We start from the raw sequence: 21,013 nt of genomic DNA, 5'->3' as shown, positions 1-21,013 counted from the left end.
CTCATTCTCAATTATTAGAATAGGATTAACATTGCAGTACAAGTATATATTCTACTCCTTCAGAAAAAGGGAAGGTCAAGTTTTTGGGAGACAACATTTGTGCATTTGACCATGGTAATGTGGAACTTCAGTAGGCCGATGATGAGACTGACTGTGCAGGCTGTAGTGATAGCGGGTTAGACTTGCTTCAAATGTGATAGTCAATTCTCAGTATACCATATATTGAGCAGTTCACTAATCTGTATTGATCCCTCACTAATCATGAGGTACAGGTTGGAATTCTGATTCTTAATTAGACTGGGTACACATCCTCATCACTTAGCAAGACACCTGTCAGCTTACCTGGTTACCATAGCAACTCACAGAGCCTGGGTAAGATTGCATAGCATATGGACAGGTGTTTGTGTAGTTGTGTCCAGATAATGATGAAGAATTCACATTTAAAAGTGGTATTATAGACAAGGGTTTGTACATTTTCTAAGAAATGATGCCTACTTTTTGTTTCATTCTTCTATAAATTTTGATGTTGCATAGGTCATGAGCGATGGCGATACCTTTTGTGACAATATGTAGCATGCCTTTGATTCCTAGCCTCAGAAAGTGTCTTATATCCCCTCATGTTGGCTGCCAAGGTGAACAATATCAAGTTTTCACCTGGTATAAGAACAGATTTACATTTAGAGTTATTAAGCCATAAAGTGTCTCAAAATCTCATAAAGCTGCACCAGTTCCTTTTAGAAACAAGCTGCATTTTTAAAAGTGGTATGGGGATGCCTTACAGAACAGAACAGATTTATGTTCTACCATTTAATCTGTAAACTGAAGTGTCTTCAAAAACTAAGGCTTTGGAAGTTGCTGTGACGGTTTGCATTATGTGACATAACATACATGTATTCTTGGTTTGATGAAGCCGACAGATTTTTGTCACTATAGGATGTCTAGCTGCCAGGTATCCACATTTAATCACATGGCATTATTGCTGGAGATCTCTCAGCTGAAGTATCCTCATTTCTACCCTGGTCATTATTACAAGATGCCTCGGCTTATGTATCCTCATTTCTACCCTGGTCATTATTGCAACATGCCTCGGCTGATGTATCCTCATTTCTACCCTGGTCATCATTGCAACATGCCTCGGCTGATGTATCCTCATTTCTACCCTGGTCATCATTGCAACATGCCTCGGCTGATGTATCCTCATTTCTACCCTGGTCATTATTACAAGATGCCTCGGCTGATGTATCCTCATTTCTACCCTGGTCATTATTACAAGATGCCTCGGCTGATGTGTCCTCATTTCTACCCTGGTCATTATTACAAGATGCCTCGGCTGATGTGTCCTCATTTCTACCCTGGTCATTATTACAAGATGCCTCGGCTGATGTGTCCTCATTTCTACCCTGGTCATTATTACAAGATGCCTCGTCTGATGTGTCCTCATTTCTACCCTGGTCATTATTACAAGATGCCTCGGCTGATGTATCCTCATTTCTACCCTGGTCATTATTATCAGATGTCTCGGCTGAAGTATCCTCATTTCTACCCTGGTCACTATTACGAGATGCCTCGGCTGAAGTATCCTCATTTCTACCCTGGTCACTATTACAAGATGCCTCGGCTGATGTATCCTCATTTCTACCCTGGTCATTATTACAAGATGCCTCAGCTGATGTATTCTCATTTCTACCCTGGTCATTATTACAAGATGTCTCTCGGCAAATGTATATTTATTTCTGCTCAGGTCATTATTACTAATGTCTCTCAATGTATCGTTATATCTATCAGGTCATTATTATAAGATGGCTGGTCAAGAAGAGCTGGACATTTTCTTGGCTGGCCCAGAGAAGTACGTCCCTCCACTGGCCCCAACCCAGTTGCCCCCTCCAGAACTTCTACCCCGCAGACGGAAAGCGGAAGAGATGACCACTGGTCAACAGATCGAGTTAAAGGGCTACTGCCCAGTCACCTTCCTCTCTGGCAAGTGCAGGTATGTGCAGGGAATTTTCAGACTAATTCTTTTAAGCCGAAGTAAATCTTAACAATAAATGTTTTAGGTCTAGATTTTATATATTCAAAATTATAATTCTGATGAACTTTGACTATCAAACCCGACCTGTGTCTTTACTAAGCTAGAACAGATTGTAAATATACAAGTTAAGTTCATGCACATACCTTTTCATAAACTGTAACCCTGATGGTCAATATATGGCTTGTATGTATGCTTTATGGTGAAGGAGATTTATTATTCTGTCGAGGATCACCCAGTTGACATCAGTGAAAACAATTGAGCGGCAGTATGCCCTTCTACACTGTCCTCTGTGATTTGTAACAGGTATGAGGCTATTGTACCTGGATCGGAAGAGTTCATTGTGGAATACAGGGAGAAATTCTATCACCTAGAGTCAGAGGACAAGCTCAACTTATTTATGAGGTGAGAAAGTATTTCGTAGCTGCATTCTTGTTCTCAGTCAATAGAGCTCATCTTCCATTGATTCTGCTGATTACAGTAATGTGTGGCACCTGTATTTATTGGTACAATTTTATAGCAAAGATTCATTTTGATGTACCCCATACTGAAATAACAACTCCTGTCGCTTAAAGTTATTTATGTTTGCTAAACCGAATATCTTCTTGTGTATTTAAATTGAAGATATTTTTATAAAAGTAAGAATGTATATAAAACTCAGGAATTACAAAGCAGGAAAACCTGAAAACAAAAACTTGTTTTGGACTGAAAATTTTCATGTATGTTTGTTTTGAACAAAAATTTGGAGTTTCGGAGCTGTAGTGGCAAGTACATGGAGTTAATATTTATTCTGGTTCCTGGTCATGTACAGATTGCCAGAGAAGTACTGGAACTTACGACTGCCTCACAAACTCCCCCCTAGGAAGGAGAACATGGAGACAACAGCCCTGCCGATGCTGGGCTTCCTGGAGCAGACAACAGCTGGTCTCCTGACCAAGGCCCTCACGGCTGTTGGCTGCTTCAAACCCAAGTACCCTTTCCTCAGTGCCAGCAGATCAGCACTGCTCTATGTGGCTTACTACCTGAAAGGTATGGAAGCTGGCATGAATTTGTTTCCCAGGTTGTGAAGTTAGGTTGATATATACATGTAGTAGGGTACCGGTACTCATGGTTGTTTGAAATTCTGTGAAGTATTCAGGTGTGAAGGACCTGATTCCAAGACTTGCATGTTTACCTCTGAAAATGTCGTATTTGTTTTAGATTTCGTATTGACATTTATTTTATAAAATAAATAAGATTCTTCAATAAAGGTTGTAATATAGGTCAAAGAAATGGTCTCAAAAACATATGGAATTTCAGCTGCTGTTATACTGTAGTTCTTTGCCTGAAAGATCCACACATATGTGACTATAGTATGAATTCTAGAAGATCCTTGAAAAACATATTTCTTATTGCAAAACCCCATTGATTACTGTCTACATGTATGCTGTTTGCTTTTGCTATTAAGCATGTTCGTTGGGTAAATCATGAATTATAATACTAGGCAAAATCAACCAATATGCTGGCTGTGGGAGCATGAATATTCTTGATGAGATGGTAAGATGCAGTGTGGAGCTTGGTGATGTGTCCAGTTGCCTACAAATACACAAGCCCATTCTAATGTGTGTAAAAACATAACATTCTCTGCTGTTACATTGCAGTGTGCTACTGCAATTCTTCAACCTTTTCGCCTGTTTGCAAGGTGTTTATTTAGGCGTATTCTGAGGGCATTGCTGTGGATAGACTATTTGTGCAGCCCTGAAATAAGCTAAACCAACCAATGTCTCCAAAATCAACGTAAAAAGGTGCATACACCGAAAGCTGCACTTTCATATGTGAAAAGGTTGGGAAATTAGGGTAGCTCTTTGCTTCACAAGCACAAATATATAGAAGCAGTGACGTGTTACAGAAAAGAACAAAGGAGTACACTCCTCCATAGCTGGCGTGTAAGTTATAGCATACGCGGGGACCAACTTAAAAGATCATATAAAATAATGACCATGCATTTCATTCCAGCCTACAACCCAAACAACTCTGACTATGTGAGGAAGAAGTACCGTCAGAAGCTAATGAAGTTTGAGGAGACGTGTAATCTGATATCCTATCTAGGAGACAAGATGACCGTACGATACAAGGAGCCCAGAGAGAGACCCGAGGACTTTGACTCTAAACTAGAGACATTCTTTGCGCTGAAGGGCATTGAGCCCACACAGACTTGGGTGGCATAAAGTGCCTGGATAAGGATGTTGATACAGTGTTGTAAGAGTTGATAGTTTCCACTGACCAGAAGGTGCATAATCTGTATCTGTAATCTATTTATTTTGTGCTCGCATTAATGAGATGGAAAGTCAGTTTATACATAATATTAAAAACATTCCTAGTATTTTTTAGAATGAATTTGTCATATTTCTAATATAAATGAGACTACATAAGAATCTTCCTGTTGTAACAGTATTTGTCAGTTTCAGCATTACCCATTGATTTGAACTTGGTTGTACAAAATTTCCAATAATGTTGATGGATAGCTGTTTTTTAATGCAGAGTGTTTTAAGCAGATTTTGAGGTTTTAAAATTTTTAAATTAACCATCCAAGTGGCTTTCCCACTTTTCCCTGAAGTGCTTCTGCCTTGTGAATTGTCAGTATTTGACTTGTATTCCCTATTGAAAGCCATTTTACGTTTGTCTGTGTAACTCTTTCACTAAGGTTATACAATTTGCTCTGTATAAACATGCGTTCCACTTTATACTCTGTGCCTTTTAAATACATGTACATACAAGTATCACAATTAATGGGCTCATTTATAGTGGACCAAGGGGTTTGCTTATACCTACAGTACATTCTTGTGTCTGTGATGTTGTGACATGTATTACTTTGTTTCCATCCTGCCAAAGATTTTGTAATACTTGCTCATTGTGTCGAAAGAGGCGAATCATTCCTGTTAGCTCCTCTCTTGAGTGGACAACAGACCCATAGTGCAGCTGTATTTGACTGTGATATATTTGGTTAAGTAAATTATACAGTTTTACTTTTACTGCTGAGCTGGTTGTTTTTGTTTGTTTTTTTTTTTTTTTGCTCTTGCATATTAGACATTCCTAAGATTGTACTTGTAAGAAATATCTGTTATTGTTCTAATTTCATAAATAAAGTGACACAAACGTTTATGATCTGATAATGACTTCAAATAATAAATTTACCTGAGAAAAGAGGTCTCTAGTAGGTCTTCCATTTCTACAGGATTTACATGTAACAGTTTTCAGATACATCCTGGCCATGCAGTAAAATGGGCTGTCCAAAATTTATTTATTTAATTGGCGTTTTACACCATACTCAAGAATATTTCAGATACATGGCGACGGCCAGCAGAATCAGGCAGAAATCCACGACCATTTGCAGGTTGCTGCCAGACCCCCCTATGTACAACCGCAGAGGTAGCCAGTACAAGCTGGACTTGAACTCTAACTGACTGCACTGTTGGGAGGCTCCTGTTCAACTGTGCCGCACTGGCACGCTAACAACTCGGCCACAGAGGCCAAGAATACCACTAAAGCCTTCAGCAATGTTTCAGGTTGGTTAAATGCCAGTTACAACTGCTACAGCCACAGCTCACATGTACATCTGGAGGTTTGTAAGGTACCAGATGAAGTACAGTAGTTTTATTGCCAGGCCCTGTCAAGGGTTTTCCTTTTTTACCCATAAACCTGGCAGCCATCATGACACAAGTGAAATATTCTTAAAACAACACTGTAAATTAAATAGTTACTATCAGAAGGTACTTGGGATCATAAAGTGGGTTCCTCCATTTTTGAACCCCTCTGCTGTCATGTGACTGGAAAAACAACAACAGGTGAAGAAATATGCCTGTTGCGCTTTAATACTCATTCTATTTTGTTCCTTCTCAAAATGAAACAAAGGGTAACAAAGAGGGCATGTAAGGAACATACAAGTTAACATGCTGATGATGTTGATAAAATGTACGTACACATGGTAGCCGTACCTCGAAAAATGAATAAATGCACATACACAGTACGTGTACTAATATTATAAAATTACGGAGGATATAACAATACTTGTCTATTCACACTCATAATGATTAACATACTATATACTTGCATTATACACCCTAAATCCTCAACCTTGTCACAAATATGAAAGAGCAACTTTCAGACCAACTTATGTGTATTTTTAATTCCCATTTTGGAGATATAACTACATTGAATGATGTTTGACCAATTTCTGGGCTTGACAAAAGCATAATTTTAAGCACAATAAATATCTTCAGGATATGTTTGAATAAATAACTTACAAATATTTGAGATGGTTGAAGACTTACAGTAGCTCATAGTAGGGCATGTAAAACTGTTTTGAGGACAGGGCTTTTTAAGTTGTGCAAATGGGGTTCACGCCCCTTGGCTGAAGGTGAAAGGGTAAAACACTATTTAAATTGCTGAGAACATGAATTTCAGAGTTAGAGAGTTGGTTAACTGAGGAATAATCACTGTCCTGTGATAATTGGCATGATCGATTGAGATTATGGGAAAATTTCTCATCTCTTTTCCTGCCAAAAGTGAGTGAGTGAGTGCTTGGGGTTTAACGTCGTACGCAACAATTTTTCAGTCATATGACGACGAAGGAATCTTTAGGGTGCATGTACGTGTAACGTGCCTCCTTGTAGCAGGACGGATTTCCACCGCTCTTTTATTTAGTGCTGCTTCACTGAGACGACTTACCGAAGGCAAGTAAGCCGCCCCGCCCGAGCCATTATACTGATACGGGTCAACCAGTCGTTGCACTATCCCCTTCATGCTGAACGCCAAGCGAGGAAGTTACAACTTCCTCTTTTAAAGTCTTAGGTGTGACTCGATCAAGGATTGATCCTGGATCTACCGGTCCCGAAGCGGACGCTCTACCATCTGTGCTATCCGGGCCGGTCTGATTGAAGTGTACATCTATTTAATGTTTTCCTGCACATATACTTGAGGGTGTTCCGCAACAGCCACACAGTACAGCTAAATTCAATATACAACGTATTAAATATTTACGACAAAATGCTTTAAATATTCACGATGAAGTAGGTTAAACATTCAAAACAAAATGTGTAGAGCGTTTCTGAATTATGGCCAATTATAATAATTATGCAATATTCTGCTGTGGCATTTTCTGCCAACATGTCCTCCATAACAATATTCCAATTCACACCAACATTGCAACCATATCTGTTCAATATTCATATAAAAAATAACCCTCAACAATAGATAAGGAGTTAAAAAAGACTAGTCATCTACCCACTTCTTAACAATATGAATACTGACATACCTGTACACCTTTCAAACATACCAATATCCAAATGCATGTAACTGACAAAGACTTCACAAGCTGTTCACATGTATATGTAGCCCCTTGAATACATATATATTTATAAAGAATATATACTGTGTACTCAAATGAATTTGGGCAGTAATTAGCTATCGGTTTTGTGTACTGAAATTTATTTTAAAGTTAAATTATGCCAGTATTGTCATTCTATGCTGCACGACGTAAAGCTTCTTGACAATCCATCAGAGGCCTACGTGAGAGTGAATCTCCTGTGCCAGTTCTAGAGACCTTATTGTCCTGGCTATGTTTTCACTGGGATCTCGTTTTCCTTCAATCTCATCCACAAACATGATCAAGTCCTGCATGAATAACCCTAAAACAGAGAGAAATCTGGATTTCAGTGAATATCACAAGCCTGAAGGTCAGTAAGTATCACAAATCTGAAGGTCAATACATATCACAAAGCTGAAGGTCAGTACAAGACACAAGAATGAAGGTCAGTAAAAAACACAAGAATAAAGGTCATTAAATATAACAAGCCTAAAGTCTAATATAACAAGGCTAAAGTCTGTAAATATCACAAGCCTAGCGTCCATAAATATTACAAGCCTAACGTCCGTAAACATCACAAGCCTAAAGTCTGTAAATATCACAAGCCTAAAGTCCGTAAATATCACAAGCCCAAAGGCAGGTCTCCTGAGTTTCTGTTTCCACAGAGTACATCGTTCATACGAAACACATGTTTTTATGTTATCTCAACGAGTTACTTCACACAGTCTTGTGATGTATCACCTACCACCTGTCTGATGTTGATTCTCTACTGTGGCAATATTTCTGTGTTAGAGTGGGTCTAAGTTTTGGGATATTTTTCTTGTTTACTCTCTCACCTACGTGCCCTGGCTTAGGAGGCTGTAGGATGTGATCGGGGAAGCTGTCAATCACACTGCCATCTTCAAATTTAATCACATACTCACTCCTCCTCTGGGCTTCTCCCTTCACACGCTGTAATGTTAAATTCAAAGGTCTGGAAAAAAATCAGAAGCACACTCAGAAATACAACCTTTTGAAAATTATTCATTTATTTATTTGATAAATGGACGACAATGATTTTGTGATACATGCCCTGAAGTGATCAATCCATGGCTGAGATCATTTCTCAGTTCAATGAAGAACAAAAAAATAAGAAAAAAATAAATCCATATTTATAGGTTACCAGAGCCTGCTTGCACAAAAATATTGTAAGCCTAAGATCATAGTAAATGGCTAACACTACATCGTAGCCTTAAAGGAGAAGAAAACTTTAAAAAATGACACTATAGGCTGAACAGAGCACATTTTTTCTATCTGGTGGTGCCTGCTGCATAACTTTGCGATTTTTCCTCGCCATACAAAGCCTGAAAACGGCAAAGCTGGCATAAATCGCTGAGTCCATCGCGTCCTCCATGTTTAACATCCCATAATTTATGCTGGGGTGTGTTGCCTCTCAGCCAATGAGAGTCGTTAAAACTGCCAGCTTGTTCGTGTAAACTCAGAACCTACGCCCAGCATTTCGGTTTCCTGATCAGCAGAAAACGAACTGTACTGTTCCCTACCTTCTGGGAAGAAGAGTTCTACCGGAAATGTACAGATTGCACTTCGGCGGTTTCCGACGACAATTCTCTTCCTAACACAGAAGACTTCAGGACTAGTTCTTAGGCAAAATGGAGTCGCCCACAACGGCTTTTGGCACTCACTTTTTTTATACTTTATCAACTTGAGGTACATATTAGAATTTTTTTTATGGCATGCACCTGCGAGGAAATACATACTCTTTTCAATGGTATTTGATTGATATTTAAGTTTTCTTCTCCTTTAACTTACAGCTGACCCCCTCTTGCACGCAGGGATTGTAACCTATGATAGTTGTAATTTCCATTACATCAAAGATTACAATTGCCTCGACCCATTTTTAAATATTTACAATCACCCGAAAAAAATGTTACGTACAAATACGTACCTTAGAAAAACTAGTAGATAGTAAATTTTCGAACGAGTCAAGTCATAACTTCAAATATATATTATCACCTTACAACTCCTTCGTGCAAGCACCTTCTTTATTAAGTCACTTATTTTTACAGTTGATTGTTAAGTAAATTTTAATGTTTACAGTCGACTGTAACTAAAATTTTTTTTTTTAGCAAGATGCGCAAATTTGGCAGAATTCTTCTTCCAGAAGACAAAACCTAACAGTGCACGCCTACTCTCAATTTCCACATGTATTCTAACATGTAATTTCTAACATGTATATGTATCTCAAATGTTACAGCTTCTTTTAATGGCATTCTGTATGCCTATTCCCAATTTCCACATCTAACATGCATATGTATCTCAAATGTTACAGCTTTTTTTAATGGCATTCTGCATGCCCATTCCCAATTTCCACATTTAACATGCATATGTATCTCAAATGTTACAGCTTCTTTTAATGGCATTCTGCATGCCTATTCCCAATTTCCACATTTAACATGCACATGTATCTCAAATGTTACAGCTTCTTTTAATGGCATTCTGCATGCCTATTCTCAATTTCCACATCTAACATGCATATGTATCTCAAATGTTACAGCTTCTTTTAATGGCATTCTACATGCCTATTCCCAATTTTCACATCTAACATGCATATGTATCTCAAATGTTACAGCTTCTTTTAATGGCATTCAGATGTTAGGAAGCCAAAGACTGCATAAACTTTCTCATGAATAACATTTGTGTTTATTTAGTATGACAGTGTTAATGTGTTAATTCTTCAACCTTTTGACATGTTTGCAAGGTGTTTATTCAAGAATATTCTGAAGGCATTATTCTGTGTACACTGACTATACTTTGTGTTAAACCCTGATACTGGCCAATCCAACTAATGTACCTAAAGAAAACAAAATGTACCCCCAAAAAAATGATATCCAAAAATCTGCAAAAAAAGAAAAAAAAGAAAAATTCTCATTCTTGTTCTCTATTAGACAGTAGACAGATCATGTCCAATCGTACAACTACTACAGAGGTTGTCTCAACAGGTAGTGAAGCGAGTCCTGACCTTTTCTCGGTCATAAAGAGATGTCCAACAGCCGAATACTTGTCCACCTCTTGCTGTAAGCTAGCTCCGTCCACCTCCAGGGGGCCGAACAGGGACAGAGCTGTCTGTAGCATGCCATTACCCGTGACAAACGGACCACCCGAACTCTCCCAGTCTTCAATCCAGCCGTTGTAATTACCTACGGTCACAAAAGCAGTAGTTGATATTATTTGCGAGTAAGACCATTCAGACCAGAACCTGTTACAGTTTGATGCACTCTAGTTTTACATCAACACAAGGTCACATCTGCATGAGGTCACCATTGCCAAAGGTCACATCTGCACAAGGTCACATCTGAACAAGTTCACACTGCACTTTATAAGCAGATCTGGTGTTCACTGTCTTGGTCACCCCAATTCCTCAACCTTTTCACATATGAAACAGTAGCTTTCTGAGCAATTTATGCAAATATATATGATTAGATTTTGGAGATAAAACTACTTTGTTTTGATTGGCCAAATTTGGGTCAGTCTTCACAGAATAATGCTTTCAGAATATGCTTGAATAAACACCTTGTAAACATTCTAAAAGGTTGAAGAATTACAGTAATATACAGTTCAAACCAAGTGGTCCCTTAAAGAACTTCATGTAAGGCTACATGAAAGATCACCAAGGCCCTGACGTTGAGATCTATTTTCATCTATTTCTGATACTTGCCTACCTCAACATTTAATCACTGAATTCCAAAAAATCACTTTGCGGAATGAAGTGGGCCTTTAAATTCACTCAAAAGCTTCAGGGAATATGACCCCTTTTATCACTCCTGCAAGTATAAATCCACTTCTACGTCAAAACATTGTTGATATCCACAGAGATATTTCCTTCTCAATGGTCAAAATAATTTTTAGCAGTCATGGCAAATTTGGTCTACTAAAATTTTGGAACCACACACCAAAACATATGCAAAATCAACTAACTGGACCATGCAGACCTAAATGACAAGTTTAGCAATGGTTTCATCAGTCATCATGGATTAAAAACTGAAAGAACATTTTGCCCAGTCAGCTCCAAAGCTTTCAGTAAAGGCTTGTAGCTATCGTGTATCGTTTGCACAGCTTTCTCACAGTCTCGTCATCCATGTTTTCTGCCGTTTGCCTTAGAGAAAAAAACAGATTTTGAAGAGAAAGAGGTCAACACTTTATCAAATTATCTGCATATAACTAGTGCGAAATGGATTTAAATGTGTATGAGTTACTGAAAGGATCCTTTTATGGTCAATCCACACAAAAAGTCAACTAGTTTCTCTTTAGTTGAGGCAAAAACGTAAGTGCATGCAGCAATGAGAGCGCACATAAGCAAAGGGAGATAATTTGTTAAGTAGCTCAAAGTTATCTCTTGTAACATCTATCCGTCCTGCAACAAATAATAAATTTGTTGTATCTATGTCATGCTGCCAAACATTAGAAAGAAAAATTTATAGTTGTGCATACAATGACATCACAGGCTTGGCCTGCGATTTTATTTGAAAGGTGCGGGGGTGTATGTGGATGGGTTGGCAGGTCTATTTCAAGTTGGTCTGCTACGCCTAATTTTCGGCCTTCTTTTCACCATTCGTAGGCCAACACTTTGAAAACAATAATTAGCATTGTTATGTGAAGGGGTGGTTGGACATAAGGTAGGAAGGGATGCATCCATTACCTAGCAGAAGCATGTCTACTTCTGTTACTGGTGGCCTCTTCTTTAGCTCCTCTCTCAGGTATTGACTTGTTTTTGACATGATGCCAATGTTTTCTTCATGTAATGATACACCTACAAGAAAATACAGCACCCACATGACTATTTGTTGACAGATTAAATGTCACATTAAAATTATTTAGGTCACACCAAGCTGGATAATATGGTAGCACCTCCTTGTGGGTTGGTCTCAATGGCTATATACTCATGGCTCACTGGAGTGTCATTCTGAAGACACCAGACTGTGATGCCCTATCCAGTTATAGTTTGAGGCTGAAAAACTTTTACTTACTTTGTCTTCCTTACTGATATAAATGTCACAAAAATGTTTCAGTTGTAATGTAGGCTTTACTGACCATATTTTGTCAATACCGTCACAATGACATTTATTGCTCCAATGAAAAGGAGCCTGTTCAGAGGAAGGACTGACAGCAACCTGCAGGATGGTCCTCATGGTGTGTGTGCGTGTGCGTATGCGTGTGTGTGTGTGTGGGGTTTAACTTTGTACATATAATGCATGCAAGTGGTGTGCTGTATATTAACCACTGGTGGCTTGTAAAATTGCTAATCTGACATCCCAGGACAACTACATGTAGAAATTTTTGTCAGGCAACCTATAAAGTGGAATCACCTGCCTGTCAGGCTAGTGGAAATTCCAGGTGTAAAAACAAAAACCGTGACACTTTACTGTCCGTTCAAGCTTTATTCAAACATTAATGACACAGGTTTGTGGACTGGATATGAATTCCTCTGATTTAAATGAATTCCTCTTATTTAAATGACTCTGCAAACACCTAAAATTGATTTAACAAATACTTCACTTATTTTATTCGCTGAATTTGGGCTACCAGAAAGTTTTTCGGGCAACCAAATTTTCCAGGTAGCTTGTCTGAAGAGCTACCAGAGATCTGAAAATTTTGTGAGCCATGACATGAATAATATACAATTGCACACAGTTTGATGCTAGATTTTAAGTGTATGCTAGTGGGTATTATATTGTGGCTGTCATTAAAACTGTGATAACAACAGCCTCTAACATGTCTTAAGAGGATACAAAATCTGAAAAAATGTCTAAAAGATTTGAGTGAAACTTTTAATACCATGTACAGATGTGTGCAACAATGACAAAAATTTGAGAGCTAACGCTATGTTGTATTGCAATATTTATTTTATTGCCTTGATTGGTGTTTTAAGGCACACTCAAGAATATATCACTTGTACGACGGGGGTCAGCATTATGGTGGGAGGAAACAGGGCAGAGCCCATGGAAAATCCACAATAATCCACAGGTTACTGAAAGATCTTCCCACAAACCGTCGGAGAGGGAGCCAGCATGAGAGGGACATGAACTCACAGCGACCACATTAGTGAGAAGCAGGGGCCTCCGTGGCTCAGTTGGTTAGCGCGCTAACACAGCGTAATGACCCAGGAGCCTCTCACCAATGCGGTTGCTGTGAGTTCAAGTCCAGCTCATGCTGGCTTCCTCTCCGACCGTAAGTGGGAAGGTCTGCCAGCAACCTGCGGATGGTTGTGGATTTCTCCAGGCTCTGCCCGGTTTCCTCCCACCATAATGCTGGCTGCTGTCGTATAAGTGAAATATTCTTGAGTAAGGCGTAAAAAACTAATCAAATAAATAAATAAATTAGTGAGAAGCTCTTATTTCATTGGGGTGAGCTGGCGTGATAACTACCTCAGCCAGGGAGGCCCCCTTTACTTAAAAGTTGTAATGATTTGTGTTATAATGACTGTCATGAAGGTGTTCTACCTTTTGTCCTGGCTAGCTGGTACAATTCCTTGGCTGCGGCGGAGGTTAGAGCCAGAGGATAGTCCACCAGACAATGCTTTCCTGCCTCCAGTACCTTCCTGATGTCAGAAAAATAAATGAAGGTATACAGTCAGTAATGAAAAGAGAGCAAATAATAATAATACGCATAAAAACTCATAAAATTTATTCATTACATTCACCATTAATTATGAAATGTATTGGTGAAACATATTTCTGATAATTACAGTGAGTTAACCCTAATTATACATGGAAGCAAGTAATTTATGTTATCACATCACTAAATTTCCAATCCTAAATACATGCAGATGTAATTAAAATGAAGACTGTGCTAATAGTCTATTATGTCATCAAAATTGTTTCTCTTTCTCACACCATTTGAATATTTAGTTACACTGCTGAATTTTGTAAATTTTTCAAAAATTCAGCCACAAATTTTCAATAATAATAACAACATGGTCACTTCCCCACCGCCTGATATTAAAATATCTGATGCCGAAGAGTTTGCTTTGACAACTATCACTCAAATCAGGTCATGGCTTCAGCTTACAAGTAAATGTACTTAGTTTAGAGACTGCCAGTTGAGAACTTAAGAATACTGTGACTTAAAGCCATTTTAAGCTCCACGAAGACGCCAGAGAAGCATTTTTGTACCATCTTTGTAAGATTACATCCTAAACAAGAAATAAAAATCATGTATGTATGTATATGTCACACCTTTGAAGAATCTAAATAATAAAGTTTTCCACTTTTTCACATCATGATGCACAATTTAACCCTGCCAACCCAATGTGTTTATAGAGAATAAACTACATTCTGAGAGTCTGTCTAAAATCTTGACACGCACCAGTAACTGACAAACTCCCAAATATACATGGTGATGAGTCAGTGAGTCTGTGACACAGTGAACACAAAAAGGGGTTCCAACAAAGATTGCAGAAAGTTAGACAGGGAATACTATAAAGCAAAATGGTTTTACTGACTTTCAGTAAGGGCTCAGTCATGTATATGTACCTGACATACTGCTCATGCATCTTAGGCTCTGTAGCTACAATAACAATGTCCACGTCATCCCTGGACAAAGCCTCATCCAGGCTTAGCTTTGATAAGCCGTCCTCTGAAACATCTCTCCTAAAACAAGAAAATGTCAAAATCTTGAATTTATCCAAAATTTCTGAATATTATTTTAAAATTTTAAGTCAACGCATTTAATTTGATTGATTCGAGTTCTCTAATTAATGGTTACTTGATAAATTAATGCTATCAACTTTTTCAATGAATGATAGGCTGACATTTTTGTAGTAACATTTATGGTTTAAAACTTTGTCAGTTATTAATAATAATAAATACAAACGACTGCAGTATGGAGAGTACAACCAGAGCAGCGACAACAGTGTGACTTATCAAACGGCCAATAAAATCAATGAAATCAGCTCTCTTGTCAATTTCACCACTGCCATTTCAGCAAACACATCAATCTTTATTCACAAAAACCCTGCTCCTATTTAGGTTCAGAGTGAGTGAGTGCTTGGGGTTTAACATCGTACTTAACAATATTTCATATGACAATGAAGGAGTCCTTAGAGAGCATGTAATGTGCCACCTTTTTGCAGGAGGGATTTCCACTGCTCTTTCATCTAGTGCTGCTTCAGAGACAAATTACCGAAGGCAAGTAAGCCACCCACCCGAGCTATTATATAGATATGGGTCAACCAGTCGTTGCATTATCTCCTTCATACTTAACGCCAAGTTACAACTTCCTCTTATAAAGTCTTAGGTCTGACAAGACCCAGGATTGACCCTGGATCTCCCACTCACCAATCGGATGCTCCACCACCTGAGCCATTGTGGCCGGTATTTAGGATTAGAAAGAGCTTGTGAAAGTTACGATAATCTCTAGCCAAAAAAAAAAAAAAAAATGTGTGAAATCATTGCTCTATGCAGTTGTCTTCATAACACTTTTCCAAAAAAACAAAAGGGCATAACCATAGAGTTGAAATAAACTTTCAACATTAAGTTTTGATAGTTTAGCAAGAGATCACTTTCTGGTATTAATTGCACAGTTTTCCGCATTTGATTTGTTAAATGAAACGTCCTTTTCTCTAATATTGTTTTATGATTGAGAGAACTCAAGAAAATATTCTAGATATAGCAAAGACAACCCAATCCATCCTTAACACACTGTTGTTGGCCTTGGGGCAAGACATTTTGTCTGTAGACTATCTTTGGGATCAGAATACCTAAGAATAACCAAAGCAGTTCAACTGACACACATGATATAAGATACATGTGAGTTGATGATTTATTTACTTATCTGAGTGATATTTTATGCCATAATGAAGAGTATTATAGAATGGTAGCCACCATTGTAGTAGGAAAAAACTGGGCAGGGGCCTGCCATGACCATCCACAGGTACCTTGCCACTTACCACTGGAGAGGAAGCCAGCATGAGTTGGACTTTATCTCACATCAACCTCATTTGTGAAAGGCTCCTAAGCCACTGTTTTGTGCTAAATAGCTAACCACTTGTCAATGAGGTTAGAACACTGACACAAAATGCATCTGCTGAATGGGAATGGTCTGGTCCTGGTCTCGCACCAGTTTACTCAACATGCAAACTGAACTGCCATTCAAAATTCTGCTGACATATTCTTGAGCATGACTTTAAACTTCAGTGAACTAGATAACAAAATAAACTTTTTGGAATATTTGTTGCTTTATCATTCTATGCATGAAAGCTTGATTAATGGTATAAAAAAAACACAGCTAAAATGTTATTTTTATGATGTATCAAAACATAATTTAATGTATTTTTTCCCTTAAAGGTAAAGATCTCTAAAAATTGAAGTAGGTATCACTAAACAGACCAGTTAAAACTATGTGTAAATATACTTTCATTTACTTTTCGAGATTTTCGTTAAGAGAGTTAAAGGCGTTCAAACATTTGAATTTTAAGGTGGGCTTTATGGACCATACTATCAGAGTGTAGGAACTCTGATGTCACAGGAAGTTTTTCCAACTTCAATCAAAAAGGTGATATGATGACAAAGTTCCTAGACCCCATCAGTATGGCTCATAAAGCCCACCATACTATTCCAATATCTGAATGTCTTTCTACACTCTTAAAAAAAAATAGTTTTTTTTTACGCATAGTTTTCAGTTGTCTATATGATGACAGGATCAATCCTTGATCGAGTCACACCTCAGACTTTAAAAGAGGAAGTTGTAACTTCCTCGCTTGGCGTTCAGCATGAAGGGGATAGTGCAACGACTGGTTGACCCGTATCAGTATAATGGCTCGGGCGGGGCAACTTACTTGCCTTCGGTAAGTCGTCTCAGTGAAGCAGCTCTAAATAAAAGAGCGGTGGAAATCCTTCCTGCAACAAGGAGGCACATTACACGTACATGCACCCTAAGGATTCCTTCGTCGTCATATGACTGAAAAATTGTTGAGTACGACGTTAAACCCTAAGCACTCACTCACTCACTCTATATGATGAAACTTACGACCTATGTTAGCCTTCTTTTACTTTAATGGTTCCTGGACGCATAGTCTGGCTGTGAGAGTATTTATTAATGATAATACTGATACAAAACACTTGTCTGGGGAATTTGGAGTAAAATAAAGAAGATAGATTTAGATAGCTTTAGAGATAAAAGAAGAGTATGTACATATTTCAATTTATCTAATCAGATAGGTTGCTAATAAAGAACAGCTGTCAGTGACAGTAACAGATCATTATCTATCACCAATCTTGCAAAATGTCTATTGTACTGTTTCATTTTTTCCCTTCTTTCAATCCATTTAAAAAGTATATAAGCAAACATCAAATTGTTCAAAACAGACTTCAACACTTAATGCACTGGACAAATGCAGGACTATATTTTAGGAGGGAAGAAGAGGAGACAGATGTTGGCATCTTTTTTGGCCCTTCTTTAGATTTGAGGACATGATCTGAAGTTTTCTGTCACTCTTTTGCAGTTTGCAAGACCATATAAGTTCAATCAAATTAAATGTTGAGGTCTATTTTCAACAATTTCTAATATTTACCTGATCAGAAATTATTGAAAACAGACCTCAACTTGAGCCATGCTCAATATTATTAGGGTTCCCAAAACTCGTTAAGGGGTGCCACCAGTTTGTTTTGTTAAATGGCTGAACACTGATCCCAAGATACCCGGTTGAACAACCCTTTTTGCACCGCGTTTTTCTGTATCATTACATCCAAATAGCACCCGATATATTGGGGGGGTGGGGGGGGGGGGGGGGTGGTCGAAGAACAAGGTGTTAGAGGTTGTGTACTCATCATTTTGGGCAGTGGGAAACAGTGTGGGCAAAGCCCAGGGTTCTGCGCTACAGACTTTCGAAATATACAAATGCTGCTTTTATGTGTATTACACAGCTGATAACAGTTTAAAACGAAAGACAACCTTATTGGCTAAACTATGTGATGTAAGTAAATGTTTGTGATTAAACAAAGAAAATAAATCTGCACAACAGAAGATGGAATTTATATGCCTCAAGAAGCAATGGGGGACTCGTAAAACTCCTTTCCGTCTGTATCAAGACGTTTCAAAGCTGCAAAGTCATATGTTCGTTCTTTTATTACGCCGTAATTATCAGTGTACGTGTGCTCATATAACATATGAAGTACAAACACACTGCAATGTCACAGAAGAAAACGATGCGTTCTATTGTCATTTGGACCTTCTGTGTAGTTCGTCCTTGTGTCTCCCATTCCAGAAATAGTTCACAGCTGATTGTTTGTGAAGAGATTACGGCACTTGCTTGGACGGTGTAATGTAACCTTACAAAATAAATAATTGTTAATATTAGGGTAAAATAATTGACAAATATGACAGTACTTTCTTTTACCGCAAGCAATCACAGGGTAGACTTCACAAAAGAATATCTTACTTAATTTTGAGTTAAAAATGAAAACTTTCAAACACTGTATTAGTACTTAATTTTTATTTGTTACATATTAACCAAAGCTGAAAGTTTTTTCCAGAACGGGCTTCTGGAAATCAAAATGAGGTACCCAAATAGGTGAACTTCTGCATTTTTTGCGACTTATACCCCTAAATCTGCCAGTATTTCTTAAATGTTACCAATCTTCTATCAGTATTATAAACTCTATATACTTCCCAGAGAAACATGAATGAAATATTTAGGCAATGTTTTGAACTCTCCAAAAATATATAGTTTGTTGTGGTTTCTATTAATTTTGAAAATCATTTGGGTATGCTAATATTATAATGTATGAATTAGCCTGAATTCTCTGACTAGAACTTTCAGCAGATATTGCAATAAACCTGATAGCATGTTGCAGTTTGTTAGATGTCGCACATGGGATGTAAGCAGCCCTTACTCACAAAATGGCAGGAACAAAAAAAGGGGGGAATGGACAAATTCTAGTCAAAAAATTCCGACTACGTATGAATGAGTTTTATCCACATGAAACCAGACAGTCAGTCAGTGTGCTATTTAAATTTCTGACATTCATCATGAAGTGAGCGTGGACCTCAATGAGATCGGCTCCATCGAGTTGGAGTTCGGAAATCTGTGGCGAATTTTTTGAGAGGCAGGGATGGATTCACTGTCACGATGAATGTCAGAATCTGAAACTATTACACCATCTATGTTTATGCACGTTTTTACATAAACATAGCCCCATAGAGCTACGTATCAGCATACGGCCGTTAGGCCTCACTTACAACCGGAAACAAGTTTATCGTACATGTACGCTCTAATTTAAACACAAGTATAAACGACAAACCTTGAAACAAAACCTTTCAGCTGTATACGTTTCAGTGTCTCATTGTCGAAAGTTTTCTGTAAATCCCTCACTCTGGGTTTCCCAGATCGTCCAAGTCCCACAACAACAACACCGTACATAGACTGTATTGCAGAAGACATCGTTCGTTCACGTTGACGTTATTACAATAACTCACAGGCGTTAAATCTACCTGCTATTTGTTGTAAATAACTGATGCTGTACTCAACATCAACACCTGATGATATGTACAATCGACTGAAACTTGAGTAAGTTACTTGCTAGCAATGAAAACATAACCACGTGTTTCGCAACATGGCATTGAATTGTCTCCCCTGATGCGCATCACTCGGAATAAGGGGATGTAACTCATGACTGGTTTCACTCTTGCCTATGACGATAAACACTGCAGATTTTAGTGTAAATGGTGAGATGCATCTAACTTATTAGCTGATGGCGATGCTATTAACAACTAAAAAATTAAACAGATTTATTTTCTATTTCGTTGTTTTTTTGTCATGAAGGTCTCTTTTTTTGGCATTAGACGAGAGATCAACGTTGACAGACCTTAACCGAGTGGGGGTTTGTGTATTTTAGAAATAAATACAGCAAGTCTGCACTCTCCAAATGTTTCCTTATAAGGGCTACGTTTGTTTTTGATATGTGTCTATATGAAACATCTGTAACTCACATTCAAGTTTTATAATTTTATAATTTAAATTTGACCTCCAAGTCAAAATGAACGTCTGCTTCGGGAGCGGTATGATCCGGGGTCAGTTTTGGGTCGAGTCACACCTGATACCTTAAAAGAGGAAGTTGTAACTTCCTCGCTAGGCGTTCAGCATGAAGGGGATATAGTACAACGACTGGTTGACCTGTATCACTATAATGGCTCGTGTGGGGCTGCTTACTTGCCTTCGGTAAGGCGTCTCAGTGAAGCAGCACTAGATAGAAGAGCGGTGGAAATCCGTCCTGAAACAAGGAGGCACATTACATGCCCTCTAAGGATTCCTTTGTCGTCATATGACTGAAAGATTGTTAAGTATGACGTTAAATAGCAAGCAATCACTCACTCCAAGTCAAGATTGAGTAGGCCTACTGACACAACGTACATCCTTGTTCCACACAACACCTCAGCTAAACTGTATGTGTACATATAAGTCACTAATCTAAAGTATATGTCAAACGAAAGGCATTTAAACATTCTCCGGGACAACAGAACTATTTTCAGTCGAATAACATGCATTGGAAACATGTAAAGATTGAAAAGTGCATGGCATTTGCTGTTCATATTGTGACAAGTGATGACGTCGCATGGGTTTTCTACCACTTAATACACAAGGACGGCAT

General features: G+C 38.2%; 2 protein-coding genes across 2 annotated transcripts in view; one reads left to right on the top strand and one right to left on the bottom strand.

Annotated features, from left to right (window-relative positions):
* Positions 1-5,199, top strand: part of LOC135461612 (adenylate kinase 9-like) — a 35,415-nt gene extending 30,216 nt beyond the window's left edge. The window contains exons 37-40 of the mRNA XM_064738791.1: positions 1,786-1,987; positions 2,333-2,431; positions 2,838-3,055; positions 4,022-5,199. Coding sequence (XP_064594861.1) covers positions 1,786-1,987; positions 2,333-2,431; positions 2,838-3,055; positions 4,022-4,233 — 731 coding nt within the window. The 3' untranslated portion in view covers positions 4,234-5,199. The remainder of the gene's footprint in view (positions 1-1,785; positions 1,988-2,332; positions 2,432-2,837; positions 3,056-4,021) is intronic.
* A 700-nt stretch (positions 5,200-5,899) lies between these two features.
* LOC135461257 (biliverdin reductase A-like) lies at positions 5,900-19,969 on the bottom strand. Its single transcript, XM_064738262.1, has 7 exons — positions 19,667-19,969; positions 14,900-15,016; positions 13,868-13,965; positions 12,067-12,177; positions 10,390-10,567; positions 8,207-8,343; positions 5,900-7,692 (listed from the first exon to the last, which is right to left on the bottom strand). The coding sequence occupies exons 1-7, from the start codon at positions 19,804-19,806 to the stop codon at positions 7,562-7,564; spliced, it is 912 nt and encodes a 303-aa protein (XP_064594332.1). The 5' UTR covers positions 19,807-19,969; the 3' UTR covers positions 5,900-7,561.
* Positions 19,970-21,013: the final 1,044 nt, after the last annotated feature.

This window comes from Liolophura sinensis, chromosome 1, assembly GCF_032854445.1.
Source record: "Liolophura sinensis isolate JHLJ2023 chromosome 1, CUHK_Ljap_v2, whole genome shotgun sequence".
In the NCBI taxonomy this organism is placed as follows: Eukaryota; Metazoa; Mollusca; class Polyplacophora; order Chitonida; family Chitonidae; genus Liolophura; species Liolophura sinensis.
The sequence above is the reverse complement of the archived record's forward strand: the minus strand, read 5'-3'. Positions and strand labels throughout refer to the sequence as shown.

Coding starts and splice junctions, on each gene's coding strand:
- LOC135461257 (XM_064738262.1), bottom strand. CDS start 19,806: ATGTCTTCTGCAATACAGTCTATGTACGGTGTTGTTGTTGTGGGACTT. Junction 10,568..12,066: donor AGTAGACATGCTTCTGCTAG/GTAATGGATGCA, acceptor TTGTGACCGTAG/GTAATTACAACGGCTGGATT. Junction 7,693..8,206: donor TCCTAAGCCAGGGCACGTAG/GTGAGAGAGTAA, acceptor TCTCTGTTTTAG/GGTTATTCATGCAGGACTTG.